The 17,727-nt window shown below is 47.9% G+C and overlaps 6 protein-coding genes across 6 annotated transcripts; 3 read left to right on the top strand and 3 right to left on the bottom strand.

Moving 5' to 3' along the window:
- Positions 1–29: 29 nt before the first annotated feature.
- Positions 30–5,002, bottom strand: LCP9604111_9503 (kinesin-3 motor protein uncA; the record flags this gene model as incomplete). Its single annotated transcript, XM_039077765.1, has 2 exons — positions 30–4,873; positions 4,939–5,002. The coding sequence occupies 2 exons, from the start codon at positions 5,000–5,002 to the stop codon at positions 30–32; spliced, it is 4,908 nt and encodes a 1,635-aa protein (XP_038924505.1).
- Positions 5,003–6,781: 1,779 nt separating this feature from the next.
- On the top strand, positions 6,782–7,573 carry LCP9604111_9502 (uncharacterized protein; the record flags this gene model as incomplete). Its single annotated transcript, XM_039077764.1, has 3 exons — positions 6,782–7,269; positions 7,327–7,403; positions 7,467–7,573. 3 exons carry the CDS (start codon positions 6,782–6,784, stop codon positions 7,571–7,573), a joined length of 672 nt encoding a protein of 223 aa, XP_038924504.1.
- Positions 7,574–8,054: 481 nt separating this feature from the next.
- LCP9604111_9501 (aldo/keto reductase) lies at positions 8,055–9,155 on the bottom strand (the record flags this gene model as incomplete). The annotated part of the gene is made up of 4 exons (XM_039077763.1): positions 8,055–8,257; positions 8,313–8,640; positions 8,691–8,955; positions 9,004–9,155. 4 exons carry the CDS (start codon positions 9,153–9,155, stop codon positions 8,055–8,057), a joined length of 948 nt encoding a protein of 315 aa, XP_038924503.1.
- A 693-nt stretch (positions 9,156–9,848) lies between these two features.
- LCP9604111_9500 (uncharacterized protein) lies at positions 9,849–10,264 on the bottom strand (the record flags this gene model as incomplete). The annotated part of the gene is made up of 2 exons (XM_039077762.1): positions 9,849–10,088; positions 10,151–10,264. The coding sequence occupies 2 exons, from the start codon at positions 10,262–10,264 to the stop codon at positions 9,849–9,851; spliced, it is 354 nt and encodes a 117-aa protein (XP_038924502.1).
- Positions 10,265–13,674: 3,410 nt separating this feature from the next.
- On the top strand, positions 13,675–14,644 carry LCP9604111_9499 (uncharacterized protein; the record flags this gene model as incomplete). The annotated part of the gene is made up of 5 exons (XM_039077759.1): positions 13,675–13,695; positions 13,858–13,872; positions 14,062–14,186; positions 14,287–14,494; positions 14,600–14,644. 5 exons carry the CDS (start codon positions 13,675–13,677, stop codon positions 14,642–14,644), a joined length of 414 nt encoding a protein of 137 aa, XP_038924501.1.
- A 201-nt stretch (positions 14,645–14,845) lies between these two features.
- On the top strand, positions 14,846–15,922 carry hapB (CCAAT-binding transcription factor subunit HAPB; the record flags this gene model as incomplete). The annotated part of the gene is made up of 1 exon (XM_039077758.1): positions 14,846–15,922. One exon carries the CDS (start codon positions 14,846–14,848, stop codon positions 15,920–15,922), a length of 1,077 nt encoding a protein of 358 aa, XP_038924500.1.
- Between the last annotated feature and the right edge of the window lie 1,805 nt (positions 15,923–17,727).

The raw sequence follows: 17,727 nt of genomic DNA, 5'->3' as shown, positions 1-17,727 counted from the left end.
GCACAACAGTTGGCAACCGCAATAAAATTTTAATGGTCGCCATTGGCGGGGGGTCTGGGGCTGTTGCTGTTGAAGTAGCTCTCGTCTATCTTCAAGATCCATTCTACCTTTTGTGCCTCGGTTCTAGTGGCGAAGAGGAACGTGTTCTGGGTTCCATAGACTGCGAACACATTCGGTCGTCCCTTGGCAGACAGCGAACGGTCGGATCCAGCTCCTGAACCGTCGAGTAGTCTTGCGAAGTCGGGCGCATGGTCGACACGCGCATTGCGGAGGTTGATGGCGTTAATCTCGTCTCCCTCTGGGACCGAGTAGATGTGGAGGTACGGCCGGCGGAGCTCCAAGAAACGACGCACCCAAACGTTGTTGGTATCATCGGGCGTAAGCACGTACCCCGTTTTTAAGGCGTCGGGGGCTTTGGGAAGGGTTTGGATGGTGGCTGTGAAGCGAGGTTTGAGAGAAAGTTTATCATAAAGGCCGCTGGCATCCGAATTTTTAATGTGTGCCGCTCCGTCCGAAGGGGGTTCGGTATTACTCCGGATGAGGATTGCCTCTGTTGGGTCCTGCTTGAGCGACCACAGATCAAGATACTTCCGTAGAATTTTGGATTTTCGCTCATTGAGATCTGCACCCCGCATCGGAGTTGACCTCCCACCACGAGCCAGCGATGGAATGAGACAGCCCGCGCTCAGAGCACCTCGGGCTGCGTGAAGCTCTGCCAGCCGCTGCCGGCGTTTGCGGTTGGCAATGTAGTCTCGTACCAGAGAAACTTTTCTAGGCGCCCAGGTGTTCAAGAGCTCCTCGCCTTTCACATAGTCATTTTGTGTGTTCATACGCCACAGATCAGCAGCACGCTTAGCTGAAATAGGCCGAATAACCAAGGAGTACATGCAAGTCGTCGAGTGCACAACACGAATCGAGTTCCAGAATTGCTTGAACATCGACTGTTGGCGGACATGGGTACGGCCTTGGATTTGAATGGTTTGCTCTGCCTCGAACACAACTGGGTTCTGTAAACGACTGGATACAAGATCCCAACGGACAGTTACTTGGACCCTGTACTTTTCTGCTGTCACTCGGTCAAGCAACAGAGAGCCATGTAAACTCGAGTCCCACTGGCCGACAATTGTGACATGAGAGGTTCCGTCGGCATTTTCTTTGACCGTTGGTTCTTGGACAAACTTCAAGGGGACGTCTGGAGTCTGGAAATCCTGATCTGGGATCTTGCCCCAAGGATCCAGGAGGTGGACAGAACCAACGCGGATGTTGTTGATATCATCCCATGGAAGAGTTTCTGTTGAACTGTACGTGATGTTGACTGAGATGCGGCGCTGCAATCCTTGATGAAGCTGGGATGTCCCGGCATCAATACTGCTGCTTTGGACAACCTCCACGGGGAGGTACTCGCCAGATTCTGACATTTCGAGAATCTGAATTCTCGCAAAGACGTCATGACGTTCTTCTGAGTAAAATTCTGATTCCGCGATCCGAGCAGCAGTCCGCTTTTGCGGTGAAGGCTCCACTGAGTCACGCATATCATCCCAACTAAGAAGCTTGTCGAGATGAACCGATGTCACAGCTGCATAAACGCAGACCTTCAATGCGGCTGTCCGTGGACTTGACAGCGGCAAGCTCATACTGTGCACACTTTCAAATCGAACGGGACCGTCCTCAAATCCTTTGATCATTTGAGTTGTAGTTGCGCCTCCTTCCTCTGAGATACCCGGAACAAATAACTGCGCATGTACATCAGTCCCTTCCCACTCTGCGAACCCGACCATGTCCCGCATGACAACGTTAAATTTCAGGGTTGAAGAGGGCGCCTGCGCGGAGGATGGTTCGAGAGAGAGACGAATGATTCCGACGACACTCTGAGTATATGGTGAGGTTATCTCAACGGAGAAGTCTTGCACGCGAGTTTCGAAAACAGCGGTTAAGGGGATGTCGGCATCACCGATAAGAGAATACTGGGGTGAGCAAGGTTCAGAGAATGGATTGTCGAGTTTGAAGTGTTGAATGTAGTCAGGGCGGTCGATGTATTGGTGCAATTGCCGCATGGCTTGGACGCGGCGTTGGAGTTTTTCAATTGACCACAAGTGAATTACGCACTGCTTGAAGTCGATGACTCGAACACCCACACAGGGTTTCTTGGCCTCATCAAGCAGGATGTCTTCATCGCCGGAGATTCCGTTGAGCACGAGATCATAGGACGATTCCATGTTGTGGCCATGGTCGACAATGGCGAACTGGAAGACCACATGCTTGTCCATGATATGACTCATGATCTGTGCCTCCTTCAGAAGGCAGGCATGTTGTAAAATCTTCTCAGCCATTCGGACATAATTTCGCTGGGACCAGTGGCTGTATACTGAACGCGCGATTTCAAGTTCACGTTCATCTAACTTGGCGAAGCCATTTTCGAAGATTTGAGGTACTGGCTTACCCATATCTCGGATGTGGGTTTCAAAAGACTCCTTTTGTTTGCGCAGTTGCTCTTCGAATTCCTCTTTAACCGTCCGCAGAGCGTCCTCCATTCGCTCCTTCTCGGTGCGTAGCTCCGGCGATTCTGGATCAGACGAAGCTCCCACGGTCTTGAGTTTTTCTTGGAACTCTTCCTTGCGACGATCCAACTGCCGCTGCATATCTTGTCGAGTTTGGTTAAATGATGCAACGCCATTGACTTCATCGTCGTCATTCTGTCGGGGCGTGCTTGGCATAGTTATAGCAGTATCTAAGGAAAAGTTGTCGAGGGTCCCGTTGGACATATACTTGTCCCTAGTTGGGAAGGAGCTGATGGAGTCGGAATCGTCTTCTTCCGGCAGTCCACGTCGTTCAGCTCGAACCTTCTGCACATCTTCCAACAGTGTATCCAGTTCATCATCAGGCAAATTGGAGATCTGATCAGGTCCAACCATAGCACTGATAGCTTCTCTGCGTGCTAAGAACCAGTCTGACTCACGACTACGCTGTTGGGGCATGGGTGAATCCGCCCTAGATGAATCGCCATCCAAGTCAGATCCTGCCTTGCTCAGATTTCGATCATGGGTTTTGTTTGGGGCCGGCGACCCGAGCTGGCTTGTTGTGACTGAATGGCGGAGTAAGCTCTGCTCGACCCGTTCGGCTCTAGCCTCTTGAGGATGGTTGAAACGGAAAATATGAAAATCGCCAAGGATGATTCGGAAACCACTCTTCAGTCGTGTGGGCTTGTCAACCCGCAGGCCGTTCACCATGATAGCAGCGCCTTCGGCGGGTATAATGGTCACAACGTTGTCCACATTCTCGAAAGTGCAGTGCTTCTCAAGGATCTTGGATCCATTCAATCTAATCTCGACGGTTTGACCTTGATCCATATGGCCGACCGTGGTAGTCCCAGGTTTGATATTGTAGACCAAACATTCTGCAAGTAGGGGATCGTCGCTGAGGTTGACCAAATGGGGCATTTTCTTTGGTGTGCTCATTCCAATGAAGCCCTTTTCGATGTTGATTCCTAATTCCTCCAAAGCTGCTTCACGCTCCTTGTGGATAAGCTCCGTATTTTGCAGCTTCTCTTCCCAAGTCTGGTTGAGATCTTTGTAGAGCTTCTCACTCTGATTGAGTTGTTCTACAATCTCTGCCTTACTGACTTGAGTGACAGTTCCATCCGGCTGTTGGATAGACACCATCTGTTTCTCTAACGGGGTATCTGGGGGGTAGTACTCCTGCGGGACACCACCTCCTATTGCGCCAGCTGCTCCTCCCGGTGCTACTCCCCCTCCAAGTTTTGATCGGAGCTGTGCTAATTCCTCCTTTAGTTCGCGAATCATGCGTGCATTAGGATCTTCGTTCACAACAGCATGGTTCTTGATTCGTTTCGCCGAGTCAGCGTATCGCAGAGTACCAAGAGTTTCGTCAAAGTTGATATCTGCAGGAGAAATTGCCGCAATCATGGAAGTCATGGAATTTCCGCCCAGAGAATCCTTCAGCAACCATGTGAGAATTGAATCACGATATGGTACCATGGATGCATTCTTCTTCTTGCCGGCAGTAGTCTTGCCGGCAGAGACATCAGCGAGTGCAGCAATGACACGACCAAGTGTTGACAATGAGCGATTGATTTCCGCACCCTCCTTTAATCGCGCGCCGGTGGCTCCAGTCGAGTTAGCTCTTTCTGAACCAGCCAAATCAACCAAACTGATTTTCGACACCTTCTCGGTATCCATTGAAGTCTCTTTGTCGTGTCTCTTCTGCGTCAGAGTCAAGGTAAAAACCGCATGTGATCGACTTGAGGTTTCGTTCATGTTGGTCGCGGCAACCGTTCGGGCTTTGTTACCCTCGTCCATCAGGCTCTCGATTTCTTCGAAACATCCGACGACGAGTTTGGCCAGATCCTCAACATAAGGACCCGTTGACGGATGCTCACGGACTTTCAGGTTGCCTTTGTTCGACGGGTTGAGCAAGTCGCGTACTCGCTCGTTGTAAATTTCGAGATATGACACTTCGACAGTGCAATTCAAAGACTTGTCCGCCTGGATAGCAGTAATGCGCTCGAACATCGATCGGCAAATCCGTGGAATCACACCATATTCTTTGCCGTAACCCATCATGGAGTACGATTTTCCCGAACCAGTCTGGCCATACGCGAAGATACAATTGTTGTAACCCCCAAAAGCATTGTCCAGAAGCGGAGAACCCAGATCGTCGAAGAGGTCATTCTGGTCGGCGAAGTTTGATGATTTCTTATCAAAGGACCAATATGATCGGTCAAAGGCAAAGACCTTGTTCCCTTCACTAACACCTTTCCCACCCTTCCGTGATTTGTCCTCTGCGCCGGGTGGAGGAGTGAGCACGGTCTGGTTGCCTTTCATCGACACGATACATTTTGCACCTCGCTCGATCTCTGCACAATGACAGACTGGTTAGCTTGAGGCTCAAAAACGAATCCATCCCTCGATATTTACTCACCTCGGCTGTTGAACGGCCGCACCCGCACCACCACCTTAATATTTCCACCGCCGCCTGGAGCCATCTTTGCTCTCTAACCCATGCACGGGAGGTATTCGTCAATAATGAACGTTTATAAAAGCCGGAGTCCTAGAGTAGGATTCAAGTGGTGACAGGGGTATACTGATGCGCGAACTCCGCGAGGAGCGCAGCTTGAAGGTCAGTCCCAGGGTAATTATCGCGGAGGTGGCTGTAGCTAGGCTGTTCGTGATCGTTTGAGAGTGCTTCGTAGCGAGGTTGCAATCGTAGGTGTCAACAAAGACGTCATGTATCGGTCCAATGTTGATGTTGCGCGTCCGTGGTGCTTTTTTGTGGGGGGGTTATTGATGCGCGGGGAAGCCTGGATATTGCAGGATTAGCAGTAGGCCACCGAGAAAAACCAGCCACAGAGTCGGTTTTCTCGAGGCACAAAGCAAAACAAAATGCAATTGTGGTCGGAGTCAACATGTGGAAGAGCCACTTGTGTCCGGGCCCGGGGAGTGGGTGGTGCTGAGTAAGCGTTTCAGACATGTGCACAGGTGGAGGCGACAAGGTACGGAGTACCTGGACATAGGTACACCGTATATACGCCCCTTCGGAAATCTTGGGCAGCCCAGATCCCTTCCACAATGCCCTTGAGGTCTTGCATGCCGATGCTAACATTGGTTTCCGAGAGGAGCTTGGTCGTCGCATCAGGATCTCAAACGGAATGATCAACGGAGAATCTAAACCGGAATGTCTTGTCAATGACCGGCTTTTTTCTGGCGGCTTCTAGCGTTAACGCTATGTTAGCGTTTCCTCTGGCCGGATCTAACCAAAACTCCACGTCGCGCTCTAGCTTGGCTTTAGACTCCGACACCGCAACTTCAAGAACGACCATCGCTTACGGCCATAGCCAGGCCGGTGGAGTGGGCCCCATCCATAGTCATGTTGTTTCCCTCTATTGCCGACTGTGATCGTTACTCCTGGGAACCCTTGGATAGCGGTCTCTCGTTCCATGATAGCCAATTTCACCATCAATTTGGAAGCAAATATCTCGACCGCTGCGCTATGCCCTGGAGTTGCCATTCTGGTCAACAGAAGATTTTCTTCGATATCGAACGAGGATAAACGAAAGAAGGTCGACGCTAGGGTCGAGTAAATCGTGTTTGAAGTTATTGGCGTCGATTTCGAATAGTAAGTCCTCGGATAGATTGTTTGCCGGTTGAGGATCATGCTTTGAACGTTCGGAACGATCAAGTTCAAGATCTTTCACGTAAGGAAGGTGCTCCTTCCCTTGATGTCGATGCGTCTCAATTGGTCGAGGTATATATCCTCGGGGAAACTACCCCTATGCCTACCATGATGTTCGGCTGGGTAAGATCGACCTGCAGCCATTTTATTTTCGTTGTGAAGGGATTGATAGAAGATGTACTTGGCCAAAGGAATGCCCAAGAGATCATGGATGGTTACCAATATGTCTTACCTCATTATGAGCGTTACGCGGGTGGTATCCTACATTATATCCTTACGATCCACGAGAAGTCCACAGTGTGGAAGATATTTTTCCGTCTATGTTGGGTATCTATGCTAATACCTTCTTGCTCAGTGGTTGTTGTGTTCATTGTACTAAGCTTGACCCAACCACAGCGTATATAATATCTCAAACACCTTCCGCTCATACGTGGACGGAAATAGAGTTATGAAGAGTCCCGGGTCATATTCTTCTAAGTTTTCTCTTATGGCAATCAAACGGTTATGCATGATTTCACCAAGGTGCTTGCCCCTCCTTCTTTACTAAATTCATCTTTCTGCGCCGATTTTTGATTCCCGCGTCTACTACAACATGGGTGGGGTGTTCTCCTCTTACACGACCGACGACAATATTCTCACGCTGTGGTCGTGGTGCCAGAGATTGGAAAATGAAATCAACACTATCAATGCAAGGACAAACCAAGGCAACAATTCACAAACTGATGGATCGAGCACAGATTTCCAATCTCTTTCTAGGAGGTTTGATGATTTTAACAAAGAGAACAGTCGTATGCGCGAGGATATTACCGCTCTTTCTGTGAAGATCGACGAGGATATTGCAAAAATCAGTCATTGGGAAGGAGCGCTTGAGGTTCTGTCTGGCAAGTTTCATGATGCCCTCACCGCAGAGGTCAATACGATGAATGCAAAGTACCAAGCCCTTTCTATAAGGGTTGAAAATGGTTTCCACGACAGTCCACCAGCTATAAACCGGGGGCTTGCTCTTGGGCTATCTCTTGGCCTCGGCATTCCTCTAACTATAGCTCTCATTTTCTTGTGTGCCATGTGGATTCGTCGCAAGTATGATTTCCACTAATGCTGGTTTGATAGTTACGACTAACGCGCCTCGTTTTACAGATATCCATATATACCGCAACACGCGAACAACGAGGAAGCTGAGAACTATATCAAAATACACAAGGCGACACGACAAAGTAAGATCTCCACGAATCCACTTTAGTTACCTATGGTTCTTTTCTGACTAAGGAACTTCTCAGAAACTCTCACTGAGAAGCTCTGCGACCTTTTTGAAACCCTTGATTTCAAAAAAAAACAGATTGTTCCGGAGGTCTATGTAATGGACAACACACCCAAGAAGGGTTAATATTGCCGATTCCCGCCCTTAATGGACGTTTGGCTCAATGTGTGGATCACATACTGGATGACGGTTAATTTGCTAACTAGGTGAATCTAATCCAGCGACCTAATAATCGATTGCTTCTGGCCCAAAGTACTATGCTCCGGACTTCAATATATGTTATCTTGTACTCCGTACTGTTGCGTATTTTGATTTACTGGCTACGTAACCTTCACCATCCATCCTTGATGCTTTTAATACACCTGGCCGTCTATTATGCCCCAATCCCGATTTGTATATGTAGGTACGAATAGCTTCACATTTAGAACCCATTTCTTAAGTCATTAATGACGGCCTTGAAGAGATTATAGGATGTATGTCCTCTGTTATAATAATTCATATTTTCTGCCAGCAACATTCACGCATCTTCAGGCATCAACACCGACACCTCCATAGGCAATCTTCAGCCAGTGTTTCCAAAGACCGTAATCTCTAAATCACACTTACTTCACTTCTGCTTTCCGTCAAGATCAGTGAAGAGTTCGTAACCGAAGTCTTTGCTTGAGTCATTGAACCGGAGCTTCCTGTCGATCGAGCTGATCTTTTTAAGATCTTCAGGTTTCAATTCGAAATTGATATCAAAGTTTTGTCTGATCCGTTCTGGATGCTTTGATTTCGGAATGACGGAACGGCCATGTTCGATACCCCAAACTATGAAAAGTTATTAGCTCTGTATTTCTGAACCGGGCGAGCAGGGGCAAAATACCTAGGGCGACTTGGGCCGACGTCTTTCCGTACTTCTTCCCGATCTCGACCAAGGTCTCATCATTAATAAGCTGACCATATTTCTCTTGGGCACCATAGATTTGATTCTGGTCGCCGAAGGGGGAATACTGCGTTACGTGAATGCCATGCGTGCGGTGGAAGTCATAGAAATCACTTTGCTGGAGCCAGGGATGCAGCTCCATCTGGTGCACCGCCGGTTTGATCGTCGCGTTCGCAATAAGACGCTCGATTTCCTTCCGAGAGAAGTTACAAACCCCGATAGCTTTGGCTTTGCCGGATTTGACGAGATCTTCCATCGCTTTGTAAGTCTTTGATTTGTTAGTAGATAGCCTTGCCATTGGTTTAAAGTAGCACGTACATCAACGTAGTCGATATCTGCAGTTATCAGCTTCCCATCTTTGTCAGAGGGGAATGGATCATCTCCTCGTTTGAAGGCACAAGGCCAGTGCATCAGAAATAGGTCGAGGTATTCCAAACCCAGATCATCCAAGCTATCCTGCAGTGCCTGAGCAACATCATCAGGATGGTGCTTGTTGTTCCACAGTTTGCTGGTAACAAAAATCTCGCTTCTATTTATGCCGCTTTTCTGGATGGCTTTGCCGACAGCAGCCTCAGTGCCATAGCTATAGGGGTCAGACTAGTTATGCGTGTCAAATTGTTGAGGAACTTACCATCTTGCCGTATCGATATGGCGATATCCTGTCTGGAGGGCTACAAGGACTGATGCCTCCTGGGCTGCCTCATCTTGCCAGGTTCCCAGGCCAATGGCAGGGATCTGAGCACCAGTGGAGAGTTTGTAAGTTTTTTGAGTGTTGGAGGCCATTGTGTTACTTCAGTTGGATAGAGAAAAAAGGATTACAGTTCTCTGTATAAGAATTCATTGTCGGCTTTGTATACAAACTCCTTGGCTCTTGTACCCAATGTTGACGTTATGATGATGACATCGAAATAACCCCAATTCTATATCAACTTGGAAAAGCTATATCACATCTTGTTTTCGGAAATCAGTCGAGTCCTAAGCTCCAATAAATATGCTATAATTGTGGAGGCTAGAATGTCCAGACTTTAAGTAATGTGGCGACGTTTCAAGGAAGTTTGACACAATGACTTGGTAACCTGTTATTATTGGAATATTCGTCAACCATTCGGCTGACATACCGTCGTTTTTCCCAACGGCTGGGTGGTGTCAGGTCTGCCCTACGCTAATCTTGTTCAATGTTCTTGAAATGAAATGATATGTTCGAATGCCAACTTTTACTATAATTTGAACACCAATTTGGTAATTACATGTATGACCTCACATGTAGTTTAGCTGACGCATTCAGACACTGTCGGCCGAAAATATAGCCACTTCTGAATTTGCACTATTCATTGGTTCTCTCCATGGTTCTCTCCAAGTAAACTATTAATCGGCCGATTTTACCGCGATTATCGTCACATGGTAATAATAATATTCAAACTATTGGTCATAATGCTTGATAAAAATTTGACTATCATACATAACGAACCCTAGAAATCATGGGGCAGTGCTCTTGTGCAGCTCCTTTCCATCAATGCGGGCGCTGCTGCTAGCAGCTGCACCCTCGCGCAAGCCACTGTTATCAGGAGGGTACTCGAAACGCCCAGAGCCCACATTAGTGGTACGCTGGTCAAGGGAGTTAAAGTCACTGGCAACCGGGGGTTGGTCGGGCAGAGGCAGGTTGGCCTTGGTCTTCTCGATTTCCGCGGGCTTGTTGGTGTTTTGGTCAATGATGGACTATATGGATTGTGTCAGAGGTCTGCTTTATGCTTGGTGATAATTCAGTACAGATAACTCACCTTGGTTTGAGAGACGTCGGAGTTTGCTGGGGGCTTGCCATCGTGTGACTGGGCAAGCTTGGACTCGGCCTTGCGGATGTCCTGAGTTGTGGTGTGGAAGGTAGAGTCTGACATGGTGATAGTTTCTCTATGAGTGTGGTAATATATAAATATTTGAAAGTGACGTAGTCGAGAGCAGTATTGTGATAGGGAGATATTTGAGGAGTTGAAGAGTTGAAGATGGGAGAGGTAAGTAAAGCAAATAGTTCTTATATATCTTCGTTGTCTATGCTAAGCAGGTATTGACGCTTGCTTCGATGACGCCATGGCATCCGCGACCCTGGATATTGCTCTCCACCGAACCGGTTAGATGTATTGCGGCTCAGCCGCTCACAACGGAGGGGCTCCACCGGGCGGAAGTTTCCCTCAGGATAGCAGCAACACGGATTTAGTAAGCGAATGATTAATGGGTTTGGGGCTGAAGAACATTAGCCTATTTTCAAACTTAAATGTGTAAGAAACCGGTGTTGCTTAATCCAACGTAGGCATCGTACTGATGCTTAACTAGTAGAGAATCCGTCAGGATGTCGCAACTCCACCTCAACGTACGAGCTATCCCTAGTTTGTTGAATGAAGGCCATTGAACAATACGACAGCGAGAAGCATAGTCCCACAATTCAGATCCAGGGCAAGAGGATACTTATAGATCAAATCGGAATGATAAAGACTGAAAAATGAGAAGCGAGACTCCTGATGATCGCGACATGGCCGATAATATATAGTCATTTGAAGGATTCCGAGGGCTATGCTCAGGAGCATAGGCTAAAATGGAAAAATGGTAAGTCGATCAAATAGCTCTACTGAGTGGTTTTTCACTGAGGTATATCCAAGACAGCTAGAACGAACGGTCACTTTGACTGAGCCAGTCTGTTTTTGATGGGCGATCTAAATGGGAATGGCTACACGTGATATAGTTAACATGTCACCCCGCCGTTTTCCAAGGTTAGTTAATCAGCTTATGTAATAATCTGATCAGGGTGTGCTCAATTTTACTGTAAGATCAAAAAAGCTGCAAGGCGTAAAACAGAAAGGAAAGGTCTCGAGTGCCAGGCATGTACTCCGCACATATGGTTGCATAAATATATTTCAAGGAATGCGGGTTGCTATGGTACCAAGGCCACGAATATCGGTCCAAGCAGCCAAAATAGCGAACGAAATGAGGAATTTATCAATACTACATGAACATAATTTACCCATGCAACCCTTTTCTAGAAGTAGAAACTCCGTTGAAGTTCGAAGTCAAGCGGTCAAGCTTCTCACACGTGGGTGTTTCATGGTCCGGAGATCGGACCCATCTGTCCCTGCGAATCGGGATTATCGCCTGTGCTGAATGGTCCATGGGACGCTACTAAAGCTGACTAGAATGCACGTGGGGATTAAATCGGGAGTATAGAAAGGTACATAAGAATATGATGTTCTCTGTTTGAATTGTTGTAATTGAGACGGAGGCGATTCATGGAACATATATCCGAAACAGCAACACGAGGTCCGGATATTTGAGCCGAAGATAAACCTACGGTGAGCAGAATTACTTCGACCGCCAGTCTGGATGTCAATAATAATGCCAATAATGCGCTATAGAAACAGTCTCGTATATTATGCATAACAGGTACTCTATACCTATATTGTAGATAAGAACCCGGTTAATTGAATTGCGTCATGAGCTCGGCTGGAACAAACATCTCAATGCGCCAAGCGAGTAGATAGAGAGCCAGACCTCGTGTTTTCAGGAACGTCTACATCATGATACTAAACTAGATCTTTCCAATTCGCGCCAGACGGACGGTCTTGTGTGCCAATTAATGCCGTCATTCCGCCTGGATTGCAATGTTGCCGCCCGGGGAGATGATCTGATTGCCGCTTCCTAGGAGATCTCATCACACTCCCAGAACCATAAGTGCCGTGAATAATACGGAGTACTCCGTAGACCGTACTAGACAAACCCCTCTTCTGTGGAGCTCTTCTTTTTTCGGACTATGTTGTACATTGTACACGGGCTTTGAAGCAAGGGTCATAGAGGAATGGGACATTAGGTGGAGGAGACTTGCCCAAAATAGGGCACACGGCCGAGGTACGCGGTGTCCACCGTGAATAGGAAAAAGCAAAGAAGGATTGAGCGCATCGTTTTAGGCATTCGAATTGATTATCATGAGCCGAAGCAAGCTGACGAAAAAGGGCCAAAAAAGAAAGGAGGCGATTATTAAAATGAGGCGAATGGGCAGACATGCAGATGCAGCCGAAAGGTATGATTCATGGTTAGGATTGGGTTTCGAGGGTAGTAGAGTAAGATGTAAAGGATAGCCTGAGTAAATTGCTATACAGTAGATGGTTATATGAGCTAAAAAAGTCGATTAAGAACGAAAGATTAGATTATGGTGTATGTTGTAAGGAAGAGATGATAGTTAACGACAACATATACATGCGTCATAGTCTCGGGTTGCACATGACGAGAGCTCGGGACCACCGGATTTGTTTTATTACAGTATGGTCATTCTGATACCATTGGGGGCCATTTAGGCGGTTACAGGAGGAATGCACCAGTAATAACCGGTAATTATGCGTAATCCAGCGTAATACCGCAGAAAAGGCTACCTCAGCAGCGGGGAGCAAGGCGGTCGCTCAGTCGGCAGCCAGTCAATCTCCTACAAAACTGCCCCATCCGCCCTTTTTCCTCGCCTTTCTTCCCTCTGCCTCTTCTCGTTGGTTGCCCGCCCTCTCCAGTTCATCCTCCAATCGCACAGTATCATCTCCCCCCTTTTTACATCATTATTGGTGAAACCCTGCCTTGCATACGGTCATTCCTTCTCTATTGGTGATACCAATCAAACTGGGGTAAGTCGTATACAATTCTGCTTGCAATCACTACACCACAACAGTACTGCAATTGTATGCTTTTTGCTCTCTTTATTGCTATTGCTTTTCTTTGTTTGAATCCGATATCTTTCATCTGGCAATTCGCCTTGGGTAAACACATGTCACAATTCACTTGGATTTCTGTTGTATTCCCATTTTACTTGTTTTGCCCATTTGACCTGGAACTACAATTGTATCCCTATATACATCTTGTACTGCTTGAACGCTGCGCTTGTACTGCCTGACTGCCTGACTGCCTTGCTGCCTGACTGCTTTACTGCCGGTACTTGTATACTTGCGGAACTGCCCGGCTTGACATCAGTGGCTCCGGTTACGCACAGAACCACCGCCTTCTCTCTCGTTGGCACGATCCCTCGATCTCCCCCCTCTCCCCTCCGCTGGTCAAATCATCTTCTACCCTGGGATCCCTTGATTGCCTGGGATTGGAAAGTCACCTTAACCCCCGGAGATTATCCTTTCTATCCTTTCTGTCGTGCCTATTAAGGTAATCGCTAAGCTCCAATCCCACGTTGCGCGCTCTTTTGGTTATCTCGTGTCAAAACAACGCGTGCTTAACCAAAACACTGCAATTCTACCTTGCTATTCCCTCATTGGCTCCTCTCATTTTACCTATGCGCGCGATCGCGTTTCATGTTTCTTTTTGTCCAATCTGCACGCGTCCCTATCATTTACATCTTCCCTCGTGGGTACCCAGTTGCATCTGACATGGCATATAGTCGCGCAAAGTGATTCGTTCCTTGGCTTTGGCCAGTTTTTAACTATACCCTCAAATCGTCACTTTGTCTGCGCTGCAGAACCCGATCGACCAGGTAGGCTCCCAGCTGCAGCTCAACATCCACCTTGCCAACGCATACATGTCTCCCCTCTCAGCCCTGACCGGTCTAACCCGCCCCGGATTCCCAAATCCCCTCCACTTGAACTCTGTATTGACAGCGCATTGGTCATTGACTTTGCGCGATCATTGGCTAGGATGTTAAAATGCTAATTCTAGCCCATAGTGTTCGTGCGTGGAGCCTGAGAGGCGCATTCTGACACCAACACCCAAGCCTTATCTGTCGCAGGTCGAGGCTGTTAGCACCGCCCGAATCTACGCTGGACGTGGCAGAGAAAGTCTCAGAGTTGCGTGAATGAGGTAGCCTGCCGACCGTGCTTGGTATATACTGCGTAGTCTCCACACCAACCTGCCCATCGCCAGGGCTGTTCTGACTTGACAACGCATCAAGCCGACATATAGTTGAGGCACCCCCCGGCACCGCTGCATCACAGCCCAACCACGTTACACCCGACAGTGGGCGTAACAATCTTGCACAAAAGAGTCAAAACCCTCCACAAGCAGTTCGGGATTATTCTCGACAAGAGGTTGACCAAAGAGCTTCTGTTACGAAAACACAGTATTATATAGGTTGTTCAGAACGCGCGGGCAGTTTTGAGGTACGTGCTTGGTTCCGTTGTGTTCTTTTGGATCCATACCCCCACCCGCCAATCCAGTGACCTCTCGGCGATGCGCTCTGCTGACGCGACTCCCCGAGCCTGCAGACTATTCGTCGAATCATCAGCCGTCTACCCCAGCACCTGTGTTGACTCTTGTCCCTCATTGCGCGCTCTTGCGATATCGGTTTATTACATCTACCAAACAGACGTCGTCATCAACTTTTGACATATTTTGAGCTACCACCACAAAGCAATCCTTTGGTTTGATTGGTGCTCTCCATATAAAGTCGCCACTTTCAGATCGATCCACTCAATCGGCGTGTGACAAGATCCACTATCACACTCGCCAGTATGGAATACCCTCCCCAATATCAACAGGCCCACGGGCAACATCCACATGCTCCCTCTCACATCCCTGGTCCTTACCAAACCGGGCCACCAAATGCCGGTCCTCCTGTTGGGTCGATGGCCTCACCCTCCAACGCCCAGGCACCCATCCAATCTCACTCAAACCATCAGTCCTCTCTTATCGTTCCGTCGCAACCTCATTACCAACAAGCACAGAATGGACCCGGAGGTGTTCACCAACAAATGAATTTTCCCCAAAGCTATGGTGTCCCCACGCCCATGGGTCAGGGTTACGGCATCTCGCCGACGCAGGCTGCTGCGATGGCCACTGCAGCTGCGTCTGGGCAATTCTACCCCCTCCACCAGGATTCCATGGCCGGCCAGATTCCCCAGGGTTCCAGAGCCTCGCCGCGCATGGCGAGCATGCAGATGAAGGACCGTGACCCTCGATCGCCCCCCCAGATGCAAAACCAGATGCCCCCGATGGGATCGCAGGTTCAGATGCAAAACCAGCAACTTTCCCAACGTCGCATGAGTCATGTCGGTAGCCCCAATGTCCAGACTGCGCAGCCCGTTATGAGCCACGTCGGCCGGGCCCCCATCGCCGCCCCACTTCCCCAGGCTCCCGTACAACAAAGCCAGCCCTCACCCGACATGGTACCCGGCGGCAACCAAGAAGAGTCGCCACTGTACGTAAACGCCAAGCAGTTCCATAGAATCTTGAAGCGTCGCGTAGCGCGACAAAAGCTGGAGGAGCAGCTGCGTTTGACATCAAAGGGTCGTAAGCCTTATCTGCACGAGTCCCGACACAATCACGCCATGCGAAGACCGCGTGGACCCGGTGGACGTTTCCTGACTGCAGATGAAGTGGCCGCTATGGAGAAACGAGAAGAGGTAACGGGTCAGCCTGTCACCTTCGAGGATCTCAGCAAGCCATTGCCAACCGAGAATGGTGGGCAGAAGCGCAAGTCAAGTGAAGCTCACGGCGAAGGCTCGAATTCTTCTAAGAAAACGAAGGTTAACGCCAGCGCTGATGGAAGCGAAGGGGATTCTGCTGAGCCCTCAGATGAGGACGGCTAGTCGCCCCCATTTTCATTGTCTTCACCCACAAGACTGAACCATACAGCTTGCTGAGGGGACTTGCGGGTATTGAATTTCCTTTGTTTTTCTTTTGTCGTGACGGCTTTATGGATGGATGTCTTGGACCTTTTCTCTAGCGAGCGATGTGTATGGATCCCTTTCTATGCTCTATGCCCCATTTGATGTGCTTTGTGATATGCTCTCTTCTCATGTGTTTTCGCTTGATGTTTTTTTTTCAATCTATCTTACCCCCATTTGCCCCTGATGTCTGTTTATATTCGCTATGCCGGGACGATTCATTTCTTTCTCATTCCCCCTCTTGCCTATCTTATCATCGATCCTCTTCCTCAACGGTAACTTCCTTCGTGGGAGATACCTTGTACAAGAATGACCGTTTCAAGCATCTACACTTTCACTTGTTGAGAGTGATATGTGAGACTGGAGAGATAGCATGCTCTGCTTTACTCTGCTGGAAATTGTGTCGCCCGCTGGCCCTTGTATTACATGTATGGTCTTCAAGGGCAGTACATGATTGTGCATATGCCGCCTCATAATATTCGGCAGTTAGCAATTGGCTAAATATTCGACCTTCACCCGAATGTGCTATCTCCACCTTTCCGTCCCCATGCTGATATCCACTTTCGTGTTTCTATTATGAATATTCTTCTGGCTACTTTTTTCATTTTATTTTCCTATGACATCCCCGTTTCCTACTTTGCTTCTTTTCTTCTCCGGTGTCTCGTGTTGCGGGTTTATGGGTCTTCGGCTGGGAATTTTAGAGGGTCTCCATCACTGGAAAAACAGATCGGAATATCGGTTTTCGAAAGACTGGTTTGTTATGAATATCACTCGACTGATAGTGTTGATGTTTTGTTTTATTTTCTTTTTCCTTTGGGTTCTTTCGTGGTTCGGTTAGGATTTGGCAGGAACTTGCAGGGCAAGGGTGGGCAGGGGTGGAAATTGGATTGTAGATTTGGAACTATGAATATATTTGCAGATATTGACACTTATTGTCTTGTCTTGTCTTTGTCTGTATCGGTAATCCTTGGGGTTTCTGTTTTGTAACATTCGTGTTTCTCTGTCGCAATAAGGAGAAATCATGGTGATAGCAAGCTATGAACGTACACGTAGTCTGTTTTGAAAGAGTTCCTTCTACCTTTCCATTTCATTGACGAAGCTAAGAGCTATAGTTAATTAGTTATGAGATATAGTCGAACAGCAATGGACATCAATAATAAGTCTGTAGTCTAAAAGCCTCTAGTTAATGGTTTACCTCTACAGAGTCTGTCAGTCATATTTACTCTCGTCTTCTACAGATCTGATCTATAGTACTCTCACTTCATTCTCACTTCACCATATTTTTATCATTAACCTGTGAGTTCAGTGAATCTTACATAACCTCTATTAGATACTAGTGGCACTTTTGATTCAAAGACTCCCCAGTCTAAAATCCCTAAGGTCTACTCGTCCGCATGACCATCTTTACTCTCGTCCTCCACGGCTGCCATCTCACTATTCTGATCTTCTTTCTCATCTTATACGCAATTGATGAAGAAGACAAAGGTGCAACCATTCCGCGGCTTTCTCTTTGGTGAAGCCAGCAACACCGCTTACACCTCAAACACGATGAGCAGGACACGCACACACGTACGACATTGTCTTCCGTTACGCACAGATAGACTTGATCATGCCTACACAAAGGACTCCATCAACCTCACGCAACTGTCAAATATCACGAGCTTCCACCCAAGAGGTAGGCACCACCGCCATATATCTCTCACTCACCCATATCTCTCTCAATTCTC

This window comes from Penicillium roqueforti (genome assembly GCF_015533775.1).
Source record: "Penicillium roqueforti strain LCP96 04111 chromosome Unknown scaffold_49, whole genome shotgun sequence".
Classification (NCBI taxonomy): Eukaryota; Fungi; Ascomycota; class Eurotiomycetes; order Eurotiales; family Aspergillaceae; genus Penicillium; species Penicillium roqueforti.
The sequence above is the reverse complement of the archived record's forward strand: the minus strand, read 5'-3'. Positions and strand labels throughout refer to the sequence as shown.